The 23663-nt window shown below is 38.5% G+C and overlaps 2 protein-coding genes across 15 annotated transcripts in view; both read right to left on the bottom strand.

Moving 5' to 3' along the window:
• ICA1 (islet cell autoantigen 1) overlaps window positions 1-23663 on the bottom strand; it is a 148715-nt gene that overhangs the window by 68855 nt on the left and 56197 nt on the right. The gene's annotated exons all lie outside the window — the stretch shown is intronic.
• Window positions 21637-23014, bottom strand: LOC132015064 (large ribosomal subunit protein uL4). Its single transcript, XM_059395725.1, has one exon. The coding sequence runs from the start codon at window positions 22970-22972 to the stop codon at window positions 21710-21712; it is 1263 nt and encodes a 420-aa protein (XP_059251708.1). The 5' UTR covers window positions 22973-23014; the 3' UTR covers window positions 21637-21709.

The following is a 23663-nucleotide window of genomic DNA, read 5'->3' as shown; positions in this document are numbered from 1 at the left end:
CTGTTACCTGGAACAAGCCATTTAGCTCAAGCCTTAGTTTCCAAATTAGTAAGCAAAGACACTGCACTTTTCAGGGCAATTGTTAGGATTAAATAAAGAAATATATTTTGACATGGTCTATAATGTCTATACACTGTACCAACAGTGCTTAGTGCCTAATAAGCACTCAGTAATTGATGTCTGTTATTTTTCCAGGCATGGAAGATCCTCTGTTCTATGCTGCAAGAAGCACTGTGTTCATCAGACATGGTTTCTTTCTTTAGGGATCTCAGTCTGGAAGAGGAGCTACGCTAGCATATAAATAATCATGATAGAAAGTCAAAAGTGTTAGATGGCAAGAGAGTGGTGTATAAAGTGCCCTGAGAAATCGGAAGAGTGGAAGAAGCAACATATGTTTTTTTTTTGTTTTTGTTTTTAAAGAGGAAGTTTTTGATAAGCACAGATGAAGGGAAGGACATTCCAGATGAAAGGAAAAGGGCAGGGAATCATGGGATATACAATTTGGCCAAAGGGGTAACAGAAGGTGACCATATAATTTATTGTCCACACAGGGGCACTTTGCAAGTGAAAGGGGCATCATTAACAGTTAAGTCAGGACAACAGATTTAAAGGGGACCATGCATGTGGTCACCCTGGAGGACAGGCTGTTGGGAATGAGTACCAAAAAAGGGGGCAGAGAGTAGGATGGATTGTGCAGCACAGCAACCCTAACGACAGGCTGAGGGCTCTGTTTTTTTAAGTCATGGGAGTTACTACAGGTCCTGAGCAGGGAAGTGACCTCACTTGGGGTGGTAGGTACTTGAGAATATTAGTTTGGCAGCACTGTATAGGTTGCTACAAAAATGGAGAGGAGGGAATAGATAAAAGAGATTTCCAGAAATGATGAGATTTTTTTTTTTTTAAGGATTTTATTTATTTGCCAGAGAGAGAGAGAGAGAAAGAGAGAGAGAGAGATTGCTCAGAAGCAAGCAGAGTGGCAGGCAGAGGCAGAGAGAGAAGCGGGCTCCCTGCCAAGCAAGGAGCCCAATGCAGGACTCGATTCCAGGACCTAGGATCATGACCTGAGCTGAAGGCAGCAGCTTAACCCACTGAGTCACCCAGGCGTCCCAGAAATGATGAGGTTTTGAGACCAAATAAATGTTGTCAGACAAAGAGAAGGAAAAGTCGAACAAGCCCATGTCAACAAAAACAAGGAGGTCAGGAGAAAAGGCAGGTTGGGGAGGAAGTATCATGAATTCACTTTCAGATACAGATGTGTTCAGTTTGACGGGCTCTGTTCCGTAAACACGTGACTGGCTTCTAACGTGCCACTGAGGGGGAATACGATAACTAGTAAGAGTTGAGTTCTTACTTCACTAATGTTCTCTTCATCTCTCAAAAGACAAGCCATTCAATATCTTGATATAGCTATTCTAAGCTCTTTATTTTATTTCTTTTTTAATGAACACTTAAAACTGGGAAACAGCAAATGTTTCTATTGTGCTTAGCATGTATCACCCTCTGTTCTAAGTATTTTACAAATATACAGATTTACTCTTCATAAGAACCTTATGAGGTAATATGATTAATATTTTTTAAAGATTTTATTTGAGAGAGAGAGAATAGGCATGCACAAGTGGGGGGAAGGGCAGAGGAGGACAGAGAAGGAGACGCCCCCCTTAGCAGGGAGCTTGATGCTGGCTTGATCCTAGGACCCTGGCATCATGACCTGAGCTATAGGCAGACGCTTAACCGACTGAGCCCCCCAGGTGCCACTATGTCATTAATATTATCATTTCCATTGTTCAGATGAAGACACAGAGAAGTTAAGTGTCCTGCCCAAGATTATAATACTATAAAGTGGTGGATATCTAAACTGAACCAAGGAACATCTAATTGTAGAGACTGGATTCCTTACCGTGACACCAGGAGGTTCCTTATGCTACAGACATCCTAAAAGAACCTGATGGAATTGCAATTGGAAACTATTATCTAAAACTTTCCTGGTGTGCTTTTGAGGTAATATTTCTAGTTATAATTATCAAACTGCTTTCACACGTGTGAAATAAATAGAACAATTTTTTAGTACTTTTGAGGAATACACATACAAAAGATTATTTTAAAAACACTGTCACAATTTCATGACACATAATGACACATTTATTTGGTTTAAGCCTCATCATTTCTACTCCAGAAATCTCTCTTCTATTCCCTTCTTTCCACTCTTGTTGCAGCAACTGAACTTCCCCAACACTACTCTTCCATAGTCACTTGAGACCCTTCATAATGGCAAAATTTCATACTGTCAGATACCAAGTCAGAATCAAGCTTCAAACGTGAACCACTATGTTATATCACCTTCCAAATAAAAGATGACCTTTCAGAAACACCTTTATTGTTACTATTTTATAACAATGTAAGTGTGGTAGCCTGGCAGGCAGTTTTGGTGAAAGTTCGGGGATTACAAATAAAGGTGAGAAATTGGTGGCTAGACCTTTAAAAAAATTTGGGGGGTGAGGAATTTTTTTTTTTTAAACCTGGGAATACCAGTTGTTGGCAGTCCAAGAGGTGTAAGAGCAGGGAGGCGCAGGAAGAGGGAAGCAGAGTCTTTTACCCTGTGGATCACAGTACAGGAAAGGCGGCAGCAGTCAGGGCAGCACTCATGGGAATGAAGCCTATAGTTTTGGCAGGAGCATCCACTGCATTCCATCCCTCAATGATGCAAGAAGAGGGCAAGATTCCCCCCAGAGACTCCAAGGGACTAAGCTGAATTGTTAGAACAGCAGATGCAGAGCCATGCTTCCTAGTGAACCAATCTTGATACTGGAGAATAGGGGAGAATGAAAAGAAACCAAGACAGGAGCAAATGAGGGAGGTATCCTCTCTTTGAGAAAGCCTTCATCTGACTGAGATACAACCCTCCTGAACTTTGGCCATACCCGGTGCTCACCTCAAGCACAGCACCTGCTTAGATTATAAGCATTTGTCTACATATTTTCCTCCACCACAAATCACGGAGCCCCTGGAAAACTGGGGTCTGTATTATTTGATTATATCCCCAACACTTAGCCCTGGGTATTACACAAGGCAGATGCCCTGAGTAAAATGCCTGTGAATGAACAAATGAGCAAATAAACAAATAAATGAATGAATGAAGAATGAATGAGATGAGGTAGAGCTTTGATTAACTGGAGTTATTATACTGGGAGGCAGCTTATAACTCATTTAGTCCAGTCCTACTGTTTGACAGATGATGAGAGACCCAAAGAGGTTAATGGCCCCACTGGGGTGGCGGGGGGTGGTTAGTGCTAGAGTTGGACTGGGAACCCAGAACACATGGGCCATCCTTTCTCGTCCTCACCCTGCTAGGAGCATGAAGACAGCTCCCACAATCATTCTAATGTTTGTTGGCTGGTTGTTGGGAATGCAGAATACATTTTCCCATGGAGACAGGTTTTTTCTTTTTTTTTTTTTTTTAAATGGTGGTTCGGTTCCCAGGCCGGGCCACAAAAGCCTATTTACCCCATAGCTGAGCTCAACTATAAAACCAGCGGTAGCTCTGAGGCCTCACTGAACCCCTAGCTCAGAGCAGGCAGTCTGGGGGGCAGGTGGGCAGCTGGCTCTGCAGGGGGGAGGGCAGAGCTCCCTTGAGCAGACCAGGAGCGTGGGGTGGGGGCTGGGCAGGGGGCCCGGGCAGCAGCTGCAGGAGGCTAGGCAGCCTCTGAATGCCTTGGTGGTTCTTAAGTGGATTGTTTGTAAGTTGGGAACTGTCTGTACTTAGAAAGGCGGATTTCAAGAGGTAGGGGATCCTATTTCACTTGAAGGCCCACGGTAATGAGGGTTCTTTATTCGTAATGAAGTAGCCACTAATTGGAGGGACGGGCTCAGGAGGCCTGTTGGAATTTTGTACTCCTGGACCAGAACTGAGTAATATTATGCAGTAGCCTGGCAACCCCTTACTTTTGCATAAAATTCATATAAAAATCTACCATGAAGTGCCTGTCTGACATTCACTGTGTTTATTATTAATAATGATAATAACAGAGTGGCTTATACACAGCCCTAAACTGAGAAAGTGAATGAATTCTCAGTTTCATCAAAAAAATTTTTTCCTCAGCCAGATTAGGAACATTTGGAAAGTCCTTACTTTCAGAGTGGGCTGAAAGCTTTCATATTTACCCTGAGGAGACATGGCTCCAGTTCTTAAGGGCTCATCCAAAAGATGATCTCTTTCCTTCCTCCACCTCCTCAGAGGCAGAAATATTCCATAAACTCATAAATGTTGTAAAACCAAATGTACAAAAAAAAAAAAAAGGCCCAAGTGTACCCAAAAAACCCCAGTGTTAATGGAAATGAAAAAATTACAGTAGGTGAATCAATTATAACAAAGTAATACAGTTAGTCTTTCTGGACTTAATGAAATATGGTCAACTACTCTGGAATGTTCTGGTGCCCCCTGGAGGATTCTAAAAACCTAATGGAACAGGTTATTTAGTACCTTTCATTAGATGTCAGAAAACCCTACAGAAACAATGTGTTTCTTCTTCAAAGCTCAAATCAACTTAACCTGACTCAATCACATGCAGAAGCAAAGAGCAGGAACTAAATCTAACACTTAAAATGTTTTACCCACCGTAAGTTTATTGTTAGAATGTAAGTTTTTGGATCACTGACAGAATCTATTTTTGGTTTTTAAAGTTTGTAAACCCAGCAGTGCAAAGTTCACAGTTACATGCACAATCTCTCAGTTTTTCTGGGCTGATTGTTTAATGAACAAGGAAGTTTGCTTCTGTGAACCTCGCTTTGTCTTGCACAGACATTCTGGGAAGTTAAACATTTAGCTTCTAAAATTTTACTGCCCTGACATTCCTCAGAGACATGACTCCAGTATGATGATGACTAAATGGCCATCAGACTTGTTTATTCTGTAGTCACAGAACAGTTAGCAGCTGTGAGGAACAATTGTTTGACCAGCAAACTCCAATCATAATAAACTTCAACAATGTAATAGGATTATAGTTTTCCATATGCCCCACCCCCCTAATTTATATGAGAATGACTGAAATCACTTTCTTGGTGCATAACATGACTGATATTCCAGCCTTAGATCACCACATCTAAAAGACACAGACAAAGTTTCACTAAATTTGTAAAGACTCATATTGGTATATTATTGTAACTATTATTATTGTAACTATTGTTATTATTTAAACTATTGTATATTATTATTTTAACTTATCATTTAAATATTGTAACTATTGTTGCATTGTTGCAACTATTCTTATAATAGTTACAATATATATAACATTATATGTAGAATTAATATAAACTTCAACTGCTGCCAAGTTTTTTTCAGTGCCATTCCATCATATACTGAATGTGAATTTCTTAACTTGGATACCATTATTATTATAAAAGAGCATACTAAAGTTTAAACCATGAAGTTATCAAACATAACTTCAGACTTTGAGAAAAGGTGCAAGAATTCTTCATATTCCTAGATACCTTCACCCAGATTCCCAAAGTTTTAACATTTACTACTTTTGTCTTTTCTTTTTCTAAATACACACATTTATTTTTTTCCTGATTTTTATTTATTTATTTATTTGAGAGCGAAAACTTGTGAGTGAGCAGGGGGCGGAGCAAATGGGGAGAATCTTTGAGTAAACTCTGCTGAGCACAGAACCTGCCACAGGGCTCCACAAAGTGGGACTTAATCTCAGGACCCATGAGATCATGACCTAAGCTGAAACCATGTGGTGAAGGCTAAACCCCTGAGCCACTCTGGTGCCTCTTTTCTGATCTTTTTAAAAGTAAATTGTGGATATGATGCTGCTTTATTCTTAAATATTTCAATGTATATTTCCTAAAAACAAGGAATCTTTTTACAATTGTAGAAAATCAATATTAAAATATTATCTAATCTATAAAACCTTACTGAGATGTTATCAATTGTCTCAATAACACCTTTTATAGCAAAAGAAATTCTAAAAGCATGCATTGCATTTAGTTGTGATTTTTCAGTCTCCTTTAATCTGGGACAGTTCCTGGGTTTTTGTACAGGCCAGGTATTTTACAGAATGTTCACATCTTGAATTATCCTACGTGTCCTCATGATTAGGTTAATGTTGGATGCTTCTGGCAGCATATGGAAAAAGTGATTCTGGCTTTTTCTCTGTGCAACATATTAGGAAGCACATACTGTTGATTAGTCCCCTTAGTAGCAATGTTAACTTTAATCTTTTGGTGGAGGTGTTTGCTAGGTTTCTTCACTTACAGGTACTATTTTACCTTTTGTAAATAAAAAGTAGCTAAATAAAAATATATATAGATATATCTGAGAAAATGTAAATATCCTATTTCTTCTCAAACTTTTATTTAATTATTTTCAGCATTCATGTATAATTCTTGCCTGTATCATTTATTTTTATGAAGGCTTATAAGAGGTGATTTTCAAATTTCCCTGTCTTACATTTATTAGTGGAATAATAAATAGAATTATTAGTGGAATAATAAATGTAGGACATTTATTTTCCCTTCTCCCTTATTTATTTATTTTTTACTTTGTTTATATCAGTGTAGCCCATAGCTCCTTACTTTATTCAGTAGTATTAAATTTACTATCATTATTTACTTACATTACTAATTTATTTTAATGATTACATTATCCCAGTTTATTAATGGAATCCCTTCAAGCTGGCTCCTCCTGTGTTGTTTTGACATGTCATTATCATTCTTTAAGCATTTTCTTACTTTTTGGCATAACAAGCTGTTTGAATTCTTTCCCTGCCCTAATCTTGAATTCAAGCACTTCTTCATGGGCTCTAGTTCCTTTCAGTGGGTGGGATATATAGAAACAAAGATCTTGGCAGTTTGCTTCATGAAATGCTTATACGTACACATAAACAAATGTGTGCATATGTATTCACACACACAAAACACAAATACATAGATCAATGTACACTTATATCCATTTACATATATATGTATACAAGTGCATACATGAGTACGTGTGTGTGTATGTGTGTAGTAGAACCCATGAATTTACACCTCTATCTCCAATGTAATCCAGTACCAATATAATCCAGTACAATGTAATCCAGCAGGGTTCATTCTATTTTTCCCTTTTACCATAATTGCAACTTCTTTCTCCTGAAGTTCAAAACCTGACTTGCATTATCCACAACTTATTTGTTCAACCCAAGAACATACAAATTAAAAAAAAAAAAAAAAGATTCTACAGAAAGGAAGGTCTACTAACAAGAGTTCAGATTTATTCTTCAGAGTTATTTTCATTTTTAGCCCGAGAGCATATAGTGATAGTACTTACTGCCTTCCCAAGCTTTGTGGGTTCACTGCCTCCCTGCCTGGGACACCATCTTCTTAGGGTTATATTACTTATTTGAAACACAATTTGTTTTCATTTGTTTGTATCCAATTTGAGAGTCTTACCAACGTATAGGTCTTATTTATTTTTCTATTCAGTCTTTCATTTAAAAAATATGTGAAATACCAACACAATTCTACAAGGTAGGTCCTGTATAAACTGGTATAATGAGAAGTTTTATCCCTCCCCTGTTCCTGCTCCTTTCCACCCCACTGCCACCCAAACATATCTTGTAGGTAACTGATCTTATTGGTCTTTGTTTGTTTCATTTCTGTGTTGTTTTTTTTTCCTTAAATGAGGGAGTAAATATGTATTTTCTCATTTCTCCTTTTTTGTTACACAGAAGGTAATATACTCTTTGCGCTTGGCCTTTATTCATTTTATTTTATTTATTTTTTTTTTAAAGATTTTATTTATTTATTTGACAGAGAGAGATCACAAGTAGGCAGAGAGGCAGGCAGAGAGAGAGAGGAGGAAGCAGGATCCCTGCTGAGCAGAGAGCCCGATGCGGGACTCGATCCCAGGACCCTGAGATCATGACCTGAGCCGAAGGCAGCGGCTTAACCCACTGAGCCACCCAGGCGCCCCCTTTTTTCATTTTATAAATCCTGGAAATCTCTTCATCTCACAGAGGTGTCCTCATTCTCTTTCACAGCCATATACTACTCCACTGAGTGCTACAGAGCAAGTTAGTTATTTTCCTCTGAATGGACAGTCAGGTTAGTTCCAATAATTTGCAATTACAAACAATGCAGTATTGTACTAGATAACCTTATCTGTAATATTTGTGTATATTTGGGAATATATCTTTGAGGTAATTTCTAGAAGTGGTATTGCTGGGTCAAAAGATAAAAACACAGGTATTTTTGTTAGACATGGCTAAATTCCCCTCCACTAGAGCTGTATCAGTTGTATCCCCACCAGCTATCTCTGGGAGTTACCATTTCCTTACAGTCTTGTCTAGAGGTCATATGTTATGCTTTTAAAATTTTCTAGTAAAACAGGTGAATAATGGTATCTTAAAGTGGTTTTAATTTGCAACTCTTTTGTTATGAGTGAGATTAAATACTTTTTTCATATGTTAAAGGCCATTTTTATACCTTCCTATAAATTATTTGTACATGTCTTTTCCCACTATTCTGTGATTTTTTTTTACCTTATTCCATTAACTTAAAAAAGTTCATATATTATTGGTACTATCCCTTTATCTGCAATATATATTGCAAACATTTTCTGTTTTTTAGTTACCATTGGACTTTGTGTTGTTTTGCTGCATAGAACTTTTTATTTTTATTTAATTGGATTTATCAATCATTTCTTTAATTACATGTGGATTTTGAGACATAATTTGAAATTATTTGTATATACCCAAATTAAAGAGAAACTTGCATAGTTTCATTTTTTACTTTAGACCCCTAATTTATTTGAAATTTATTCTTGTGCATGGTGTGAGATATGGAACTAATTTTATCTTTGCCAAATGGCTATTCAGTTGTCCCAGTATCATTTGTTAAGAAGTTCATTTTCGCACCAGTGATTTGAGATACTATCTTTATCATAATGCTAAAGTCCCATATGTACTTGGGTTTATTTTATTCTTATTTTCTATTCTATTCCACTGGTCTGTCTGCCCATTCATGTGCCAGTACAACACTTTTTAAAAAGAAACTTTAGTAAACACATCTGGTAGGCTAGTTCTGTGTTCCCCCCTTGTAGCATTTCTTTTTTAGTTTTGCTCGGCTATTCTTACATGTGTATTTTTCCCATATGAAATTTACTACGAACTTAGTATTTCCATTGGGTTGTTTTAAATGATAAATTAACTTGTGGATAATTGAAATCTTTATTATCCAAAATTAAAGGGTAGCCTCTGTTTGGTCAAGTCTACTTTTATGTCTTTCAGGGATGTTTTACAATTCTCCTTATAACAATTTTATAATATTTCATGTTACATTTATTCTTAAGTATTTCATCTTCTTTGTTACTATGAAGAGTTTTCCTTATCTTTGTACGACTTTTATAGCCTCCTGCTACTTTACTCATTATTTGACTTGATTTTGCCATTGAGTCTTTAAAACTCTCTAAGTCCATGAGGATATCACCTACAAATAGAGATAGTTTTACTTCTTTTCCAATTTTATGCTTCTAATTGGTTTATCTTGTCTACTTACATTGGCTAATACCTCTAGTCCAATATTGAATGTTAGGGAGATAGTGGGCAATCTCGTTTTGCTTAGTAGTATTTACTAGTGTTTCTCTATTAAGCTGGCTTTCAGACTAAGCTACATTTTATATTTGACCATATTTCTATATATTTTCAGAAAATATTCATCAACTGGGACTGTTGGCTCAGTCCCAGTTGGCTCAGTTGGTTAAGTGTCTGCTTTTGGCTCAGGTCATGATCTCAGGGTCCTGGGATCAAGTCCCACATCAAGCTCCTTGCTCAGCAGGGAGCCTACTTCTCCTACTGCCTGCCACTCTTCCCTGCTTGTATACTCTCTCTCTCTCTCTGACAAATAAGTAAATAAAATCTTAAAAAAAAAAAAAGAAAATATTCATCAATTCCTTTTCTTTGAGTAACTTTATCAGAGATGAGTGATGAGTATTATAAAGGGTTTTTAGAATCTATGAAGATAATAAAATTATTTTCTTCTTCAGATTAATAAGATATATTCAATTATTGGATTTCCTCATATTGAGCCATCATCCTTGCATCCCTGAGATAAATCCCATCTGGTCGTGAAGTACTATTTTCTTCATGTAGTATCAGGTTCTATTCTCTAATATTTTACTTAGAAAATTTACACCAATAATCAAAAGTGATACTGGTCTATAGTTTTTGGTACTAATTCCATCAGATTTAGGTATGGATATATAGTTGCCTGATAAAAACAATTCAGGAAATTTCCTTCCCTCATAATACTGTTGAACAACTTATGGAGCACTGGGACTTATTTGGTCTTTGAAGGTGTGGCAGGATTTCCCCGTATAACGTTATGGGTCTGGTGCTTTTCTTGTGAGGTAGTTCCTGGATAACTTTCTCTATTTTTCCAAGGAATAATTTTCTGTGTCAGTTTTCCACTCTTAATGAGATGAACTTTGATGAACTATTTTCCTCAGAAATTATCTATTTTATTTAGGTTTTCAAATTTGCAAAGATCTACAATTAGATTTCTATGATATTTCCAAATTATTCTGATTCAATAGTTGTTTCCCTTGTCATTTGTTTGTGTACTTTTCCCCCTTTTTCCCTGAGTTAGCTAATTAATTCATTCATTATACTTATTATTTTTTTGTTTTCTCACTCAATTTATTTGTTATCATTATTTTTTCTTTCATTTTATTCTGGCTTATTTCTTATTTCTTTTCTAGAAATTAGAGTTGAGATTTTAATTCATTTATTGCTATCTTTTTTATTAAGTCTTTAAGACTCTGAATATTTCTTTGATCATTGCTTTATATATATTCCTGATTCTAGTATGTGTTATTTTTCATTATTTTTTTTAAGAAATTCTCTAATTTCAATTTACATAGGATCATTTTTTTAGTGAATCCTTCATGTGCACTTAAAAAGAAGGTGTATTTCCTATTATCTGCGTATAAAGATGATATATACCCTTAATGATTATGCTGTCTAGATCTTCAATATCTTTAGTTATATTTTGTCTATGTGACTTGTATTACATCGAGAGTAGGAGATTAAATTCTTCTATTAGTAGGTGTTTGTGTCTCTCTCTTGCATCTCTTGTACTTTTGCTTTATGAAAGTTTCTATGGTATAATTTAGGCATAGAATCCATAAATGTTATATCTTCATTTTAAATTGTGGGTTTTAGCACTGAAAAGTATTTTTGTCATCTTTAATGTTCTTAAAAATCCTATTTCTCTGGTATCAATATTGCTACATCTGTTTTTTATTATTTCCATTTGCTTGGTCCATCTTTGTTTATCCCTTTATTTTTAGCCTTTCGTAATTTTATTTTGGATACATCCTATAGTTGAATCTTGCTTGTTGAGTCCAGCTAAAAATGTCTCCTTTTAAAAGGGGGGGTTAACTCCTACACACTATTGGTGGGAATGCAAGCTGGTGTAGACACTCTAAAAAACAGTATGGAGGTTCCTCAAAAAGTTAAAATAGAACTACCCTACAACCCAGCAATTGCACTACTGGGTATTTACCCCAAAGATACAAATGTAGTGATCTGAAGGGACACATGCACCCTAATGTTTATGACAGCAATGTCCAGAATAGCCAAACTATGGAAAAAGCCTAGATGGGCCATCAACAGATGAATGGATAAAGAAGGTGTGGTAGACACACACACACACACACACACACACACACACAGTAGAATATTATGTAGCCATCAAAAAAGAAATCTTGCCATTTGCAGTGATGCGGACAGAACTATTATGCTAAGTGCAATAAGTCAATCAGAGAAAGACAATTATCATATGATGTCACTGATATGAGGAATTTGAAAAACAAGACAGAGGATTATAGGGGAAGGGAGGGAAAAAATGAAACAAGATGAAACCAGAGAGGGAGACAAACAATAACAGACTCTTAATCTCAGGAAACAAACTGAGGGTTGGTGGAGTGGAGGGGGATGGAGGGGATGGGGTGGTTTGGTGATGGACATTAGGGAGGGTATGTGCTATGGAGAGTGCTGTGAATTGTGTAAGACTGAAGGATCACAGACCTGTACCCTTGAAACAAATAATACATTATAAGTTAATAAATAAATAAATAAAAATAAAAGGAAGGGTTAAGCCCATTTACATTTATTGATAAGACTGACATATTTGGGTCTCAACTCTGTCATATTTTGGCTCATAATCAGTATGAAAATTATATTACATTTTATGCTTTATTTTTTTCTATTGTGTATTAGTTCTTTAGTTTGATTTTTTTTAGCTTAGTGAAACTATTCTACCTGATACTGTAATGGTATATCCATGATATTATACATTTGTTAAATCCCACAGAATCAGTAACACAAAGAGTGAACCCTAACGTAAACTACAGACTTTGGCTGATAATGCATCTAGGGTGGCTCAGCAACTATGGCAAATGTACCACACTGATGTGGTATACTGATGGTGGGGAAGTGTGTGTGTGGTAGAGGGAGGAGGCGTGTGGGACTGCTCTGTACTTTGGGCTCAATTTTACTATGAACCTATAGTATGGGTACCTAATGGAAGGGTGGAAAAAATAGAGATGATAAAGAAGAAAGAAGAATAATACAAACTGTTTTAGATTCTTTAAAAAATTATGTCTACTATTTTACAACCACAGTAAAAAAGAGTGAATAGGAGGAACAGAAGGAGGAGCTAAGACAATGGAGTCTTCCTATTCAGACTGAGCGTAAACCAACACTATCAAAATTTGTGACTGAAGACCATGGTTAGCTGACCGGCTGACTGACTGGCATTTCCACTGAAAACCTGGCAAGCTGTGCCTGCTTGGGGGATGATGGCAAGTGAATTCCAATACGGTCTTTTGCTACAATGGACTCTGGAATACATTCCCTTATAGTCAAATGAAGTATTTACATATGGTTTTAAGTTGTTCCAAATAATGGATCATCAGGTGTTGGCAAAGAATGAGCCCAAATAACAAAGGCATTTGCACCACTGTCCAGGCTTCTTGAGCAAACCTGGTCCCTACCTTGTTGGTCCAGAAATGAGAAGTTGTACTCTTTCAGCAACTAATATTCTGAAAGCAACTCACAATGCTACCTCTCTCATTTCCTTATTCTTCTGGGTTTTTTTTGCTAATAAAATCAATTAACTGTATACTAGAAAGAAAGCATCATGGTGTTTCATGATGTCATTGGACACTTTGTGGAAAATGTCATGAAAGAAAACCAACTTTTCTTGCTCCCACCTGACAAGGTTTCATCTTTGTCATTAGTGACAAGGCATTAATGAGTCAACGAAACACAGCTTTTCAATAAGGCCATACTTCTTTTTAGAACTTTTCCTTTTTGGTTACTTGTGTGAAATCCAAGCTCAGCAAATATACATTTATAAACCCCACTCCCCACCCCTGCCCGCTACTGGAGTATTGTTTACTGTTAACATTTATAACTTATTCTGAGTTAATACATCAATATTTTCACCTCAAATTTTACATTACCCTGTCATCTCTTTGGCGTTATTAATCCCTATGTGTGAACAGGCAATTATAGTGCACGCAATGATAATAACCCATGCAAATTCAATAATACATGAAGCAACAATTCCAGAGCCTGAAAGTACATTAGCTGAGATAAACCACCTCTATCTTTAAGGCATGGATGCACCTTGAAGAATGAATATTTAGAAAGTAACAAGATTTCTATAAAAATCATGCAAATTAATTTCAGTATCATAATACCACTATACTTCATACTTCTAAGATGCTTGTGGACCAATTTTTTTTGCCCTCTTAAACTACCAATTGCCTACAGTTTATTTAAAGGACTCTGGGGAACACATGTTCTTTGGGAATTAAGCTAAAAACCAGCCTGTGTGTGGTTCATCAGTAGGGCCTCAGGCTGTGAGGACCAGAGGTAGGCAGAATTCAAAACAATGACCAGAAAGAAACCACAGAATTTAAGAATAGAAGCAAAGGTGGATTTACATATGAAACTAAGAAAGCTTGAGTTTTATGACCCCTTCTAAGACCTTGTACCTAATTTTGTATTTTTTTTTTCTAAAGAGAGTTCCAAACATGTAAACCTAAGCTTGTAAAACTTGCATCTGCCCTGAATAGAAGGTCCTGAGAAATCATGAAGATGGACTGTCTGATTTTACAGATGAAGAAACTGAGCCCCTCAAAGGAAAACATGCTGAGGTCAAAATGTGGATGTTTATTATGAATTAGAAGTCTGACTTCCCAGGATGCCTGGGTGGCTCACACGGTAAGCGTCTGCCTTTGGTTTGGGTCATGATCCCAGGATCCTGGGATCAAGTCTCACATACGGCTCTTTGTTTAGCAGAGAGTCTGCTTCTCCCTCTCCCTCTGCCATGCTCTCTCTCAATCTCTCTCTGACAAATAAATAAATAAATAAAATCTTAAGAAAAAATTTTTTTTAAAAAGTCAGACTTCCCTTATGTTCCCAGTAGGAAAGACTGCATTGTACTACTTGATTATCCTGCAATCACCGCCTTTGGCAGGCCCACAGGCTTCTTCTGAGGCCATGTGCCCCACCCACAACCTCTGCTAAAGGAGCAGCCCTCGCCAATTCCCTGAGGAGTAGCTTTGTAGTTTACCCTGTGACCCTGTCCCTCACCCCTACCTCCATTCCGTCAACACAGCTGATTAGACCCTGGGTTGTCACCTGACCCAAGGGAGTCATTCCATCGGGGTCAATGACCTGTGAGGTCATCTGGTATAAAGAGCTCTGCTCAAACACAAAAGACATTGATGAACTAGCCCAATCAAATTGTCTCTCCTGGAAATGTGAACTAGGGAACACGGAAAGAAATTATTAAGCAGTGGCGAACTAAGTAAGACACCGACTCAGAGAACGGCCGTGCATTCAACTAAGAATCTAGGAGTTCTGTCTGCCAAAGAAGAGATGAGATTAGCCAGTTTTCAAACCCTGAGTACCCTCTAGCTCTAGAATCTCTGAGGTCTAGTTGCATTGTTCTCCCTGAAAGGCCTGGCATGGTAGCTCCAATAGCTGTCTCATTTCCAAGTTCCTCTGTATTCCTATCCCCATGACTACCACTCTTCAGACAGCGTTCTGTCCTTGCGTAAAGTACTTATCAGCAAGAACTCAATTCCATGTTTTTGAAAGCCTTGATAGCAAAAAGAAGGGAAACAACCTTGAAAGTAAGGTCTGATTTCATCTTTGAGGAGACATTGCTTCTTTGTTTTCAGGAAAAGAACTTTAATAGGTCTTTGATTATACAGAAGCAAAGCAAGAACATATTCTGAAAAGGAGGCAAAAGTGAGAGAGAAGGTGGAGCCACAGAACCCTGCCTTATAAAGTACACAACTTGTAAAGTATAAAGGGTAAAAAAGTAACAATTTTTTTCAGTTGTTTAGAAAGCTGGATATTTTTTTGGATTTCAGTAATTGGCAAAATTCAGTCTTCTTGAAGGCCAAAATACCTCTCCCAATTATGGGCAAACTCAAGAAAGGGCCCACCTAGAAACTGCAAACTGCAAGAATTTCACATTATGGATGCTGTCTGCTAAAGTGAGCACCATTATCAACCATGTCTGGATTCAGCTTTCCTGGAGAAACAGCAGAGCCATCTCTTCCGTGGCTCCCCAGCTGGCAAGCCCGTGAAGTGAATTCCTAGTGCCTGAACTGCCTCTCTAAGGCTGTTCCCTTGTAGACCAGGAAGACTTTCATCTTCTCCATGAACCTTACTTCTGCACAAGACAGGGCCACTGGCACTCCTGGGTGACAGAGTGAAGCTGTCTCCTGTGACATGGGGACCTGCTGAGTATGGAGGAGAGAGTCATCCTCCAGAAGTGGACTCTGAAAATACTCAGCTAATGAAATACTGAAAGATTCGAGGACTCATGCATCTGCACTGTAATTTTCTTCCATTACAGGATGATAAGGGATGCGGAAAGCGGCCTGGCAGATTGGGGGCTGACAGCTGACTGAGGACACAAGTAATAGTCACAAGAGAACTGAGAAACACAGCACTCTTGAGGGATTGTTGAGTGCCTGAGCAGGGTCTCCTGAGAATGTCCTCTATCTCTAGAAAAAATAGGAGAGGACTTGGAACATGATTATTTTATTGTTACAGTGAAGCATAACCACTGAATTCTGGAAGTGAGTGGGACACCCAGGTTTCATTAATTTCAAAAAACCTCATTAGCATAGTAAGTAATTACCATCTCTTGTCACCTACAGAAACAAAGGAAGAACTTTAGGTGTGAATAAATACATGTATATATAAAGGGTTCTAGGTACTTTTGCCATAATCATCTTTGCCATAGACATCTTTGCTGTAAACATTTTTGCAGCAAAATGTTTGCAGTAAACTTGTTCGCTGCACAGCTAATTGGCTATAGGTAATTTGCCATAAAAGATAAAAAATAACTGGTTGACAGTTTGATTTACCTCTCCATTGATGCAGTACTCCCATTTTTGTATTATATAAATCTTAGCCCTCATGATGATCTGTAAAGCAGAGCAGAGAAGTACAGAAGTGATCTTTTTCTGAGTATCCTTCTCAGGAGCAAGGACACATTTCCCACAAACTTTGGAATGTCTATCAATGGGCATATGACAAGATGCCAAGAAGAGTGGCACAGAAGTCTTTCACAACACAATACAAAGCACACATCCTATATTTGTAAACTGATACCTCTTTTAATGAAGGAAGAGATTTTAGAAAAAAAAAAGTGAGATGCTGAGTGAGGAGGCAAATCAATAAACAAACCAACAAGAAAAATATGTATAAAATACGATGAATAAAAGACTGAAGATAAGTGCTTAGGTACGAATCCACAAAAGAAAATCAGACATTTGTGCAGTATTGCCATGAATCTACACTATACACTTTGAATGTATTCAAATATCTTGTTTCATGATGAAATCTTTTTATTATTCATTTTCATGTTTCATTATGTCTTATTAATATCCTTTTAAGTAATATATATAAAAAGATTAATGTTTATGGTAAAGATGTCTACTGCCAAGATACTTAGAGCAAATATGCCTAGAACCTTGTATATATACATTTTCATTATGCCCCTCTTTTATTTTTCATGATTTTATGTGGTGAAAATGTTTGTGGCTAAAATGCCTGTAGCAGAGATGATGTCTATGGGTGAACATATCAGACACATAAAAAAAGATTAAGTATCTGCATATATTTTTTTAATACTGTTTTATTATTTTTTTAAGATTTTATTTGTCAGAGAGAGACAGCACATACAAGCAGGCCAGAGTGGCAGGCTGAGGCAGAAAGAGAAGCAGGCTCCCCACTGAGCAAGGAGCCCTATGGGGGACTCAATCCCAGGACCCCAGCATCATGACTTGAGCCAAAGGCAGCAGCTTAACCCACTGAGCCACTCAGGTGTCCCTTTATTATTGCGTTAAATAAGCATCAGACAACTGATTCAAGCAGAACAAAATAATTAAGAAAGTCAGTTAATTCAATGGTTCTTTGAAGTTCTTTCCAATTTCCTGGTTGGCCATTCTTAGCATGCTGGCTTTAACATTAGTTGGCACCCTTCGTGCTCCCAAGAAGGCTGAGGCACTTACAAGAGTTACATCCAGACGTGATAATATCCAGAGAAGTACAGAAGTGATCTTTTTCTGAGTATCCTTCTCAGGAGCAAGGACACTTTTCCCAGAAGACTCCCAGCTACCTGACTTCCTTTTACCTCTCACAAACCTGAATGTGGTTACCTATTAGAACTAGAATGTATAGATGTCTAGATGTCTACAACTAGATGTAGTGACAGAGAGGATGGAATAATCAAGATTGTCTTAGACCTATGGGTTCTCCAACTTGTACTTAGACCAGTGTCACCTGGAGGCTCTTACTAAAGTACCTAAAACACAGGTTGCTGAATCCTACTCCCCCAGTTTCTGGTTCAATAGGTGTAAGGTGGGGCTCAAGAATTTGCATTTCTAACAAGTTCCTAGGTGATGCTAATGCAGCTGGTTGAGTATCCGCAGCTGGAGAACAGGAGCAGTCACCAAAAATGTCTGCTGGAAGATGTAACTTTATCAGGAGAGTACTGTTCTGGAATGGCATATTTCTATGAGTTTTCTTTTTGAAATTTAAAGTTTCTGTAAGTTGTGCATGTGACAAACAATACTGATTGTGGTATACCGCAAGCCAAAATATGGAAGTAGAATTCAAGCTAATGGCCCAGGGCAGAAAAAGTGGTTTGAGTAAATGTCACCCATTGTCACAAACATCCACCCATCCTGCCCTACACACTGTGCTACTCCATGCCCCTTCCTTTGCATATTTCTATTCTCTGTTTCAAGGCCTAGGCAGTTTCAACCGCCTACCTGCTGAAGTGGTATTGACCTCAGCCTTGTCTCTTGGCAGAGGAGACAATACGAGTGTAAGAAACAGCTCATTGTTTGGAGGAAACTAAGCCAAGCAGCTTGAAGTTTTTGCAGCATAAAATATGAGGCTGGAAGTGGTGTAAGGTAAGGCCCTAGATTTGGACAAAAGCAAAACCACAGAGGGCTTTGTGGGATGTTGAGGAGCTTGAACTCAATCCTGTGGCCTTAGCAGCCACTGTGCAGAGACATGATGTGGTTAGAATTTGGTTTCATTTAGATCACACTGGTTGTGTGGAAGGCAGGCTTGAAACAGAGAGGCCCTCAGAGACTGGTAGTCCAGACAAGTGTCACAAGGCCTGAAGGAGAGCAGAGATAGTAGGCTTACAGAAGATAGAGATCTGGGAAATATTCAGGAGGTCAAAATCTACAAATCTGATGATCTCTTAGATGTACAAGGTACAAGAAAGTAAGGTATCCAGGTATTTCTGAAGTTTTTACTTTCAGTGAGAATAAAGAAGTGAGCTGTCATGGGTGTGGGGATGGGTGTGGTAAAACAGGGACACAGGGAGATGAGATCAGTTTTCGATGCCCTGTATTTAAAGTGCTGGTCCCTCTGTGCATGAAAGTCAGGCATATTTGGGTAGGTTTGAGGAAGAGGCTACACTAGCAATAAGGAGAGATTTTAGAGTCAACCATAGTTAAATCAGGAGCATGATTAGATCACCCAGGAAAAGCATGAAAGTTACAAAGGCTTTTAGCTAAGGATGGGGCCCTGGGAAAGTCCAATATTAATATGGCAGGCAAAGGAAGAGGTGGCAGTCAAAGACAGCAAAGATAGGAAGAAGACTAAGGTATAGATTATCAGGTTCAAGGTCACAGAGTTTGAAGCAGGAGGGAGTGGTCAATGTCATAAGTATTGTACAGAAGAAGTTCCTTAAGATAAAGCTTGGGGGGTGGGGGGAACAACTTGACAGAATTTGGACTTTGGGAAGGCATATACATTCCAGGGGAGTATCTGGGCATCTGAGTTGAACTATAAGAGGTAAGTGGAGACTTTTTTTTTTTTTTTAAGTTTTGATGAGAAGGGCATGGAAAGCAAGCAAGTAGTACTCACTGAGGTAGAGGGCAAGGTTACGAGCTCAGAGTGAGAGTAAAGGATTAAGTGGAGAGGGGTTATGAAGGTTTGGGATTAGTCAGGAGAGGTAGCTGTTCTTTGGGTGTTCTCAGAGGGTTGACCCTGTCTGCACCTGAGGTTCTTTCATTTTGCAGAGCTTTTGCAACCAAATTCAGCAAATGATATATTTTTAAAGGGGCATGCCAATAGATGTTAGGAAATATCTTTGAAAAATTCCTAAAGGAATAGATAGGTATATGGCAGAATGTATTTTGTAAGAATGGCCACAGCAGTATTTCCAAGCCCACATGGGAGGGACTTTGTAACTAACTGCCTTAATGAATAGAATGCAGAAAGGATGCTATGTGACTTCCAAGGCAAAAGGCAATGCAGTTTTCAACTTGTTCTTTATGTGAGCATGCTACCATGCTGTGAGGAAGCCCAAATTGCCCACATGTCTAGTGGCTGATGCTGGTTGTTGGCTAGGTTCTAAGGGCAAGCATCCCCCCAAAAAAGGAGCCAGTCTGAAGCTGTATTGTCCTTTGCTTTGGAAGTCACAAGGGTCATTTCTGTGCCCTGTCTGAATTCCTGACCTACAGAATCTGTGAGCATGATAAATGGCCATTCCATGCTACTAAGTTTTGGAGTAATTTACTCAGCCATAGTAACTGAAACAGCATCCAAATATCCATTCAAGTGAACATGAATATTAGGGAGAAACAAGATATGTCTGTATCCCAGATACAGTCACAAGACCTATTGGAGGTTACTATTCTGATCCCTCTTGAATGCAAGACAATATTTTTACACACTTCCCAGACTTCAGCTTAAATGTACCCTAAATGTCTATTCTAAGCCATAACTTTATTGCTAAAGTGGCCTTTATTTAAAATACTTTGTGAACTCTGAAGGTTTTGTTTTTTGTTTCTGTTTTTATTTTGCTATTTTTGTATTCATGGTAATTGGTATTTTATTCCATCTAAGTAGCTTTCCAGTGTGCTAGTCTACTTTCAAAAATAATCTATTGAGCCTCTATACTACCTTTTCCTATCCTTGGGCATTAACTTAGACACACCCATACAGGTCTTATTTTTAAAACAAGCCTTACTAATATGTCAAAATATAACAGAGCTGAAATATTTTTCAGATCATTAAAGAGCAATATAATTAAAATCATCTTAGCAATTTCCAAGAAATGGCTAAGCAACATCTGAGAAAGCACATGTACATAAAACTGTATTTTAAAACACTGACCATGGTTTCTACTTAATTTCTATTTTAATATTTTGGAGCTTACATGCAGAAAATTGAGATAATCATGTTTTAATTTGGGGTACATTATTTTCTACTTTAGACTGAGTATACTGTCAGTTAAAGGAAAACACACAGGTATTTTTTTATACCATTGACTAAATACTAAGTATATCAGCATAATTTCTCTTCCTTTACAATGACCTTGACTTCCCCAGAAACCTCCTACCTCCATAATCACCCATTAAATAGCATACTCTCAGATTACAGCTTCTTACCGTTGGGGCTCACTTTCTCAGGAATCCCCAGTGTCGTAGCCAGAGCTTCATTCTCATTGATCCTTCAGATCCACTGATCTCCTGCCTCATTTTCCTCCTCATATTATACGAGCATCACTCTTTGGCTCCTATCACAGCATTTCTTGTTTCTACTCGTGTCATAACTGCCTAGAAAACTCTAGGATGGATGAATCGAATCACCCACTTTCTCATGTCTGTGCCTGCAGTAACTTGCATGCTGCTGAGGAAAAGTCACCCATGGACTGAGTGTAGTTATCCTATAACTGCATGAGTGCCAATATTAGAATCTCATTACGGTGCCTGTGTGTGAATTAAAAGAAGCAGTCCCTTCCTCAAAACACTTCTCTGTTGGGAAGTATTCTGGTTCTGTAAGAATAAGATACTTTATTGCTCTCTGCCACTAACCTGTCATAAAACATATACTAATCTATGCTTATGATGTGAACAGCATCCCTCTTAGGTATGTCAAGCTTGTGCAATACACAACCGGCACAGCTATACACATTGGCCCTAATGACTACCTCCAACTAGGGCCTCAAGCCACTAAATGTTCCTTTAGTCAAATATGTCATGCTTTGTCCTACATTCTTTTTTTTTTTTTTTTGTTTTTCGTTTTTCAATGGCTTTGATCATGTCTTTATTCAAAATTAGCTGTCCAAAATTATTTGACTTTTATGAATAAACGTTAAGTTTTTAGGCAGCAGGCTTCTCTGCAGTGGGTTTCTTTTCTGCAGGCTTCTTATCAGCTGCTGGTTTCTTGGTAGCTGCAGCCTTTTTCCCCACCACAGGTTTCTTCTGCTTCTTCACACTAACAGCCTTCTTTCCTTTCTTCCCTACCAGAGGCTTCTTGCCTGGAACTCCCTTCTCACCTGATTTGGCTTCTAAGGCTGCTGCCGCCTTATCCATCCGGAGTTTGTGATTCTTGGCCTGGCGAAGAATGGTGTTCCGGCGCATGGTCTTTGCATAGGGGTTTAGCTTCAACATGATTCTCAGGTTCTTCAGTGGATTCTTCTTCAGGACCCTGCGATGAATCTTCTTGCGTGGTGCTCGGAGGGCTCTTTGGATCTCTGGACTTTTCAAGATTCTGCTAAGGTCTGTATTAAGCATCTTATGCATGGGAAGGTTGTAGTTACTCTTGAGGGAGGCAGCCTTACGCCAAGTGCCATAAAGATCGTCTAACTTGCGGAAAGCACTTTCAGTCCAAATGCAGAAACGTCCCACATGCCCACCAGGAGCAAGTTTCAAAATGTTCAGTTTGCTTACATTAAGTAAAGTAATTCCAGGAATGTTTCTGAAGGCCTTGATGATACCATTGTCTTCATTGTAGATGATGCAGGGTCCCCTGCGCTGGATTCGACGGCGGTTTCTCATTTTGCCCTTGCCAGCTCTCATTCGCTGAGAGGCATAGACCTTTTTGATATCATTCCAGGCTTTAAGTTTTTTAAGAAGCAAAACAGCCTCCTTGGTCTTCTTGTAGCCTTCAACTTTATCTTCCACCACCAAAGGAAGTTCAGGAACTTCCTCAATACGATGACCTTTAGACATGACCAGCGCTGGTAAGGCCGAGGCAGCCAGGGCAGAGCAAATGGCGTATCGCTTCTGTGTCGTGTTCACTCTGCGATGCCAACGGCGCCAGGTTTTGGTGGGTGCAAACATGCGGCCCCCACGACACATATTTCCAAAGGCACCCTGGCCAGACCGGTGAGTCCCACCACCTCGAACTCTGGGAATTCGAGCCACAGCTCTGCCAGTACCCCAAGACTCAGCACTGGTTTGATGACCTGCTAATTCACTGACAGCATATGGCTGTCTGTTGTTTTTGCGCAAGTTGGTGTGAACAAAGTTGACAATATCCGGGCGAATGGGAGCCTTGAACACAGCAGGCAAAGTAACATTTTTGCCAGATGATTCCCCCTTTTCGGAGTACACAGATATCAATGGGCGAGCACACGCCATCGCGGGGAGAGGAGAGGGCCTTTGTCCTACATTCTTAAACCCAACTCTCCCCCGCCCACACACACTTTATTCTCAGGGGATGGCTATTTCTGATCCTTCAAGGAAAAAACTGTAGCCATTGTATGAGAATTCCCTAATTTTCCTACCACCAGATCCACAATCTTTGCACTATTTCTTCATTGCCTGCTCCCCTCACCCTCCTGTTCTTTCCTCTTCCTACTAAAGACTACTCTCTTTGTGTGGGCTCTATATTTCAATCCTTCCAGTCTTCTACACAAGGACCCACTAGCACCATGACAGCCCTTTCTCTTTGTTAACTTTGTACTCTGCCTCCCTCCCGTTTCCCACCTGCAGTCAAACATGTTTTAGTGTCCCCTATCAGGAAAAATCAGGTTTAGGCTTCTGTCCTCCATGTACTCTACTTCCCATCCAAGCTTCTCAAAGAGATGTTCCCACATCCATAAACCCTTTTCCTAATGTCTCCCCATTTTTCTTTCCACATATGCACATTTATTCAATAATTCTGTAAAGTGGATTTGTCTAATGCTAAATCCAGAAAGACCTTTTATTCGTATTCATACTTTACATAACAGTGGGGAAATTCATAGTTGACATATTCTTCCTTTGAAATAACTTCTTTTTTTTTTTTTGGTTGCCATGACACCAAATAATCTTGCTTTCTCTTCATTTC

This window comes from Mustela nigripes, chromosome 4 (assembly GCF_022355385.1).
Source record: "Mustela nigripes isolate SB6536 chromosome 4, MUSNIG.SB6536, whole genome shotgun sequence".
In the NCBI taxonomy this organism is placed as follows: domain Eukaryota; kingdom Metazoa; phylum Chordata; class Mammalia; order Carnivora; family Mustelidae; genus Mustela; species Mustela nigripes.
This window is presented reverse-complemented; position numbering and strand designations above follow the sequence as displayed.

Excerpts from the sequence above, each read along its gene's own strand:
- LOC132015064 (XM_059395725.1), bottom strand. The coding sequence starts at position 22,972 with ATGGCGTGTGCTCGCCCATTGATATCTGTGTACTCCGAAAAGGGGGAA.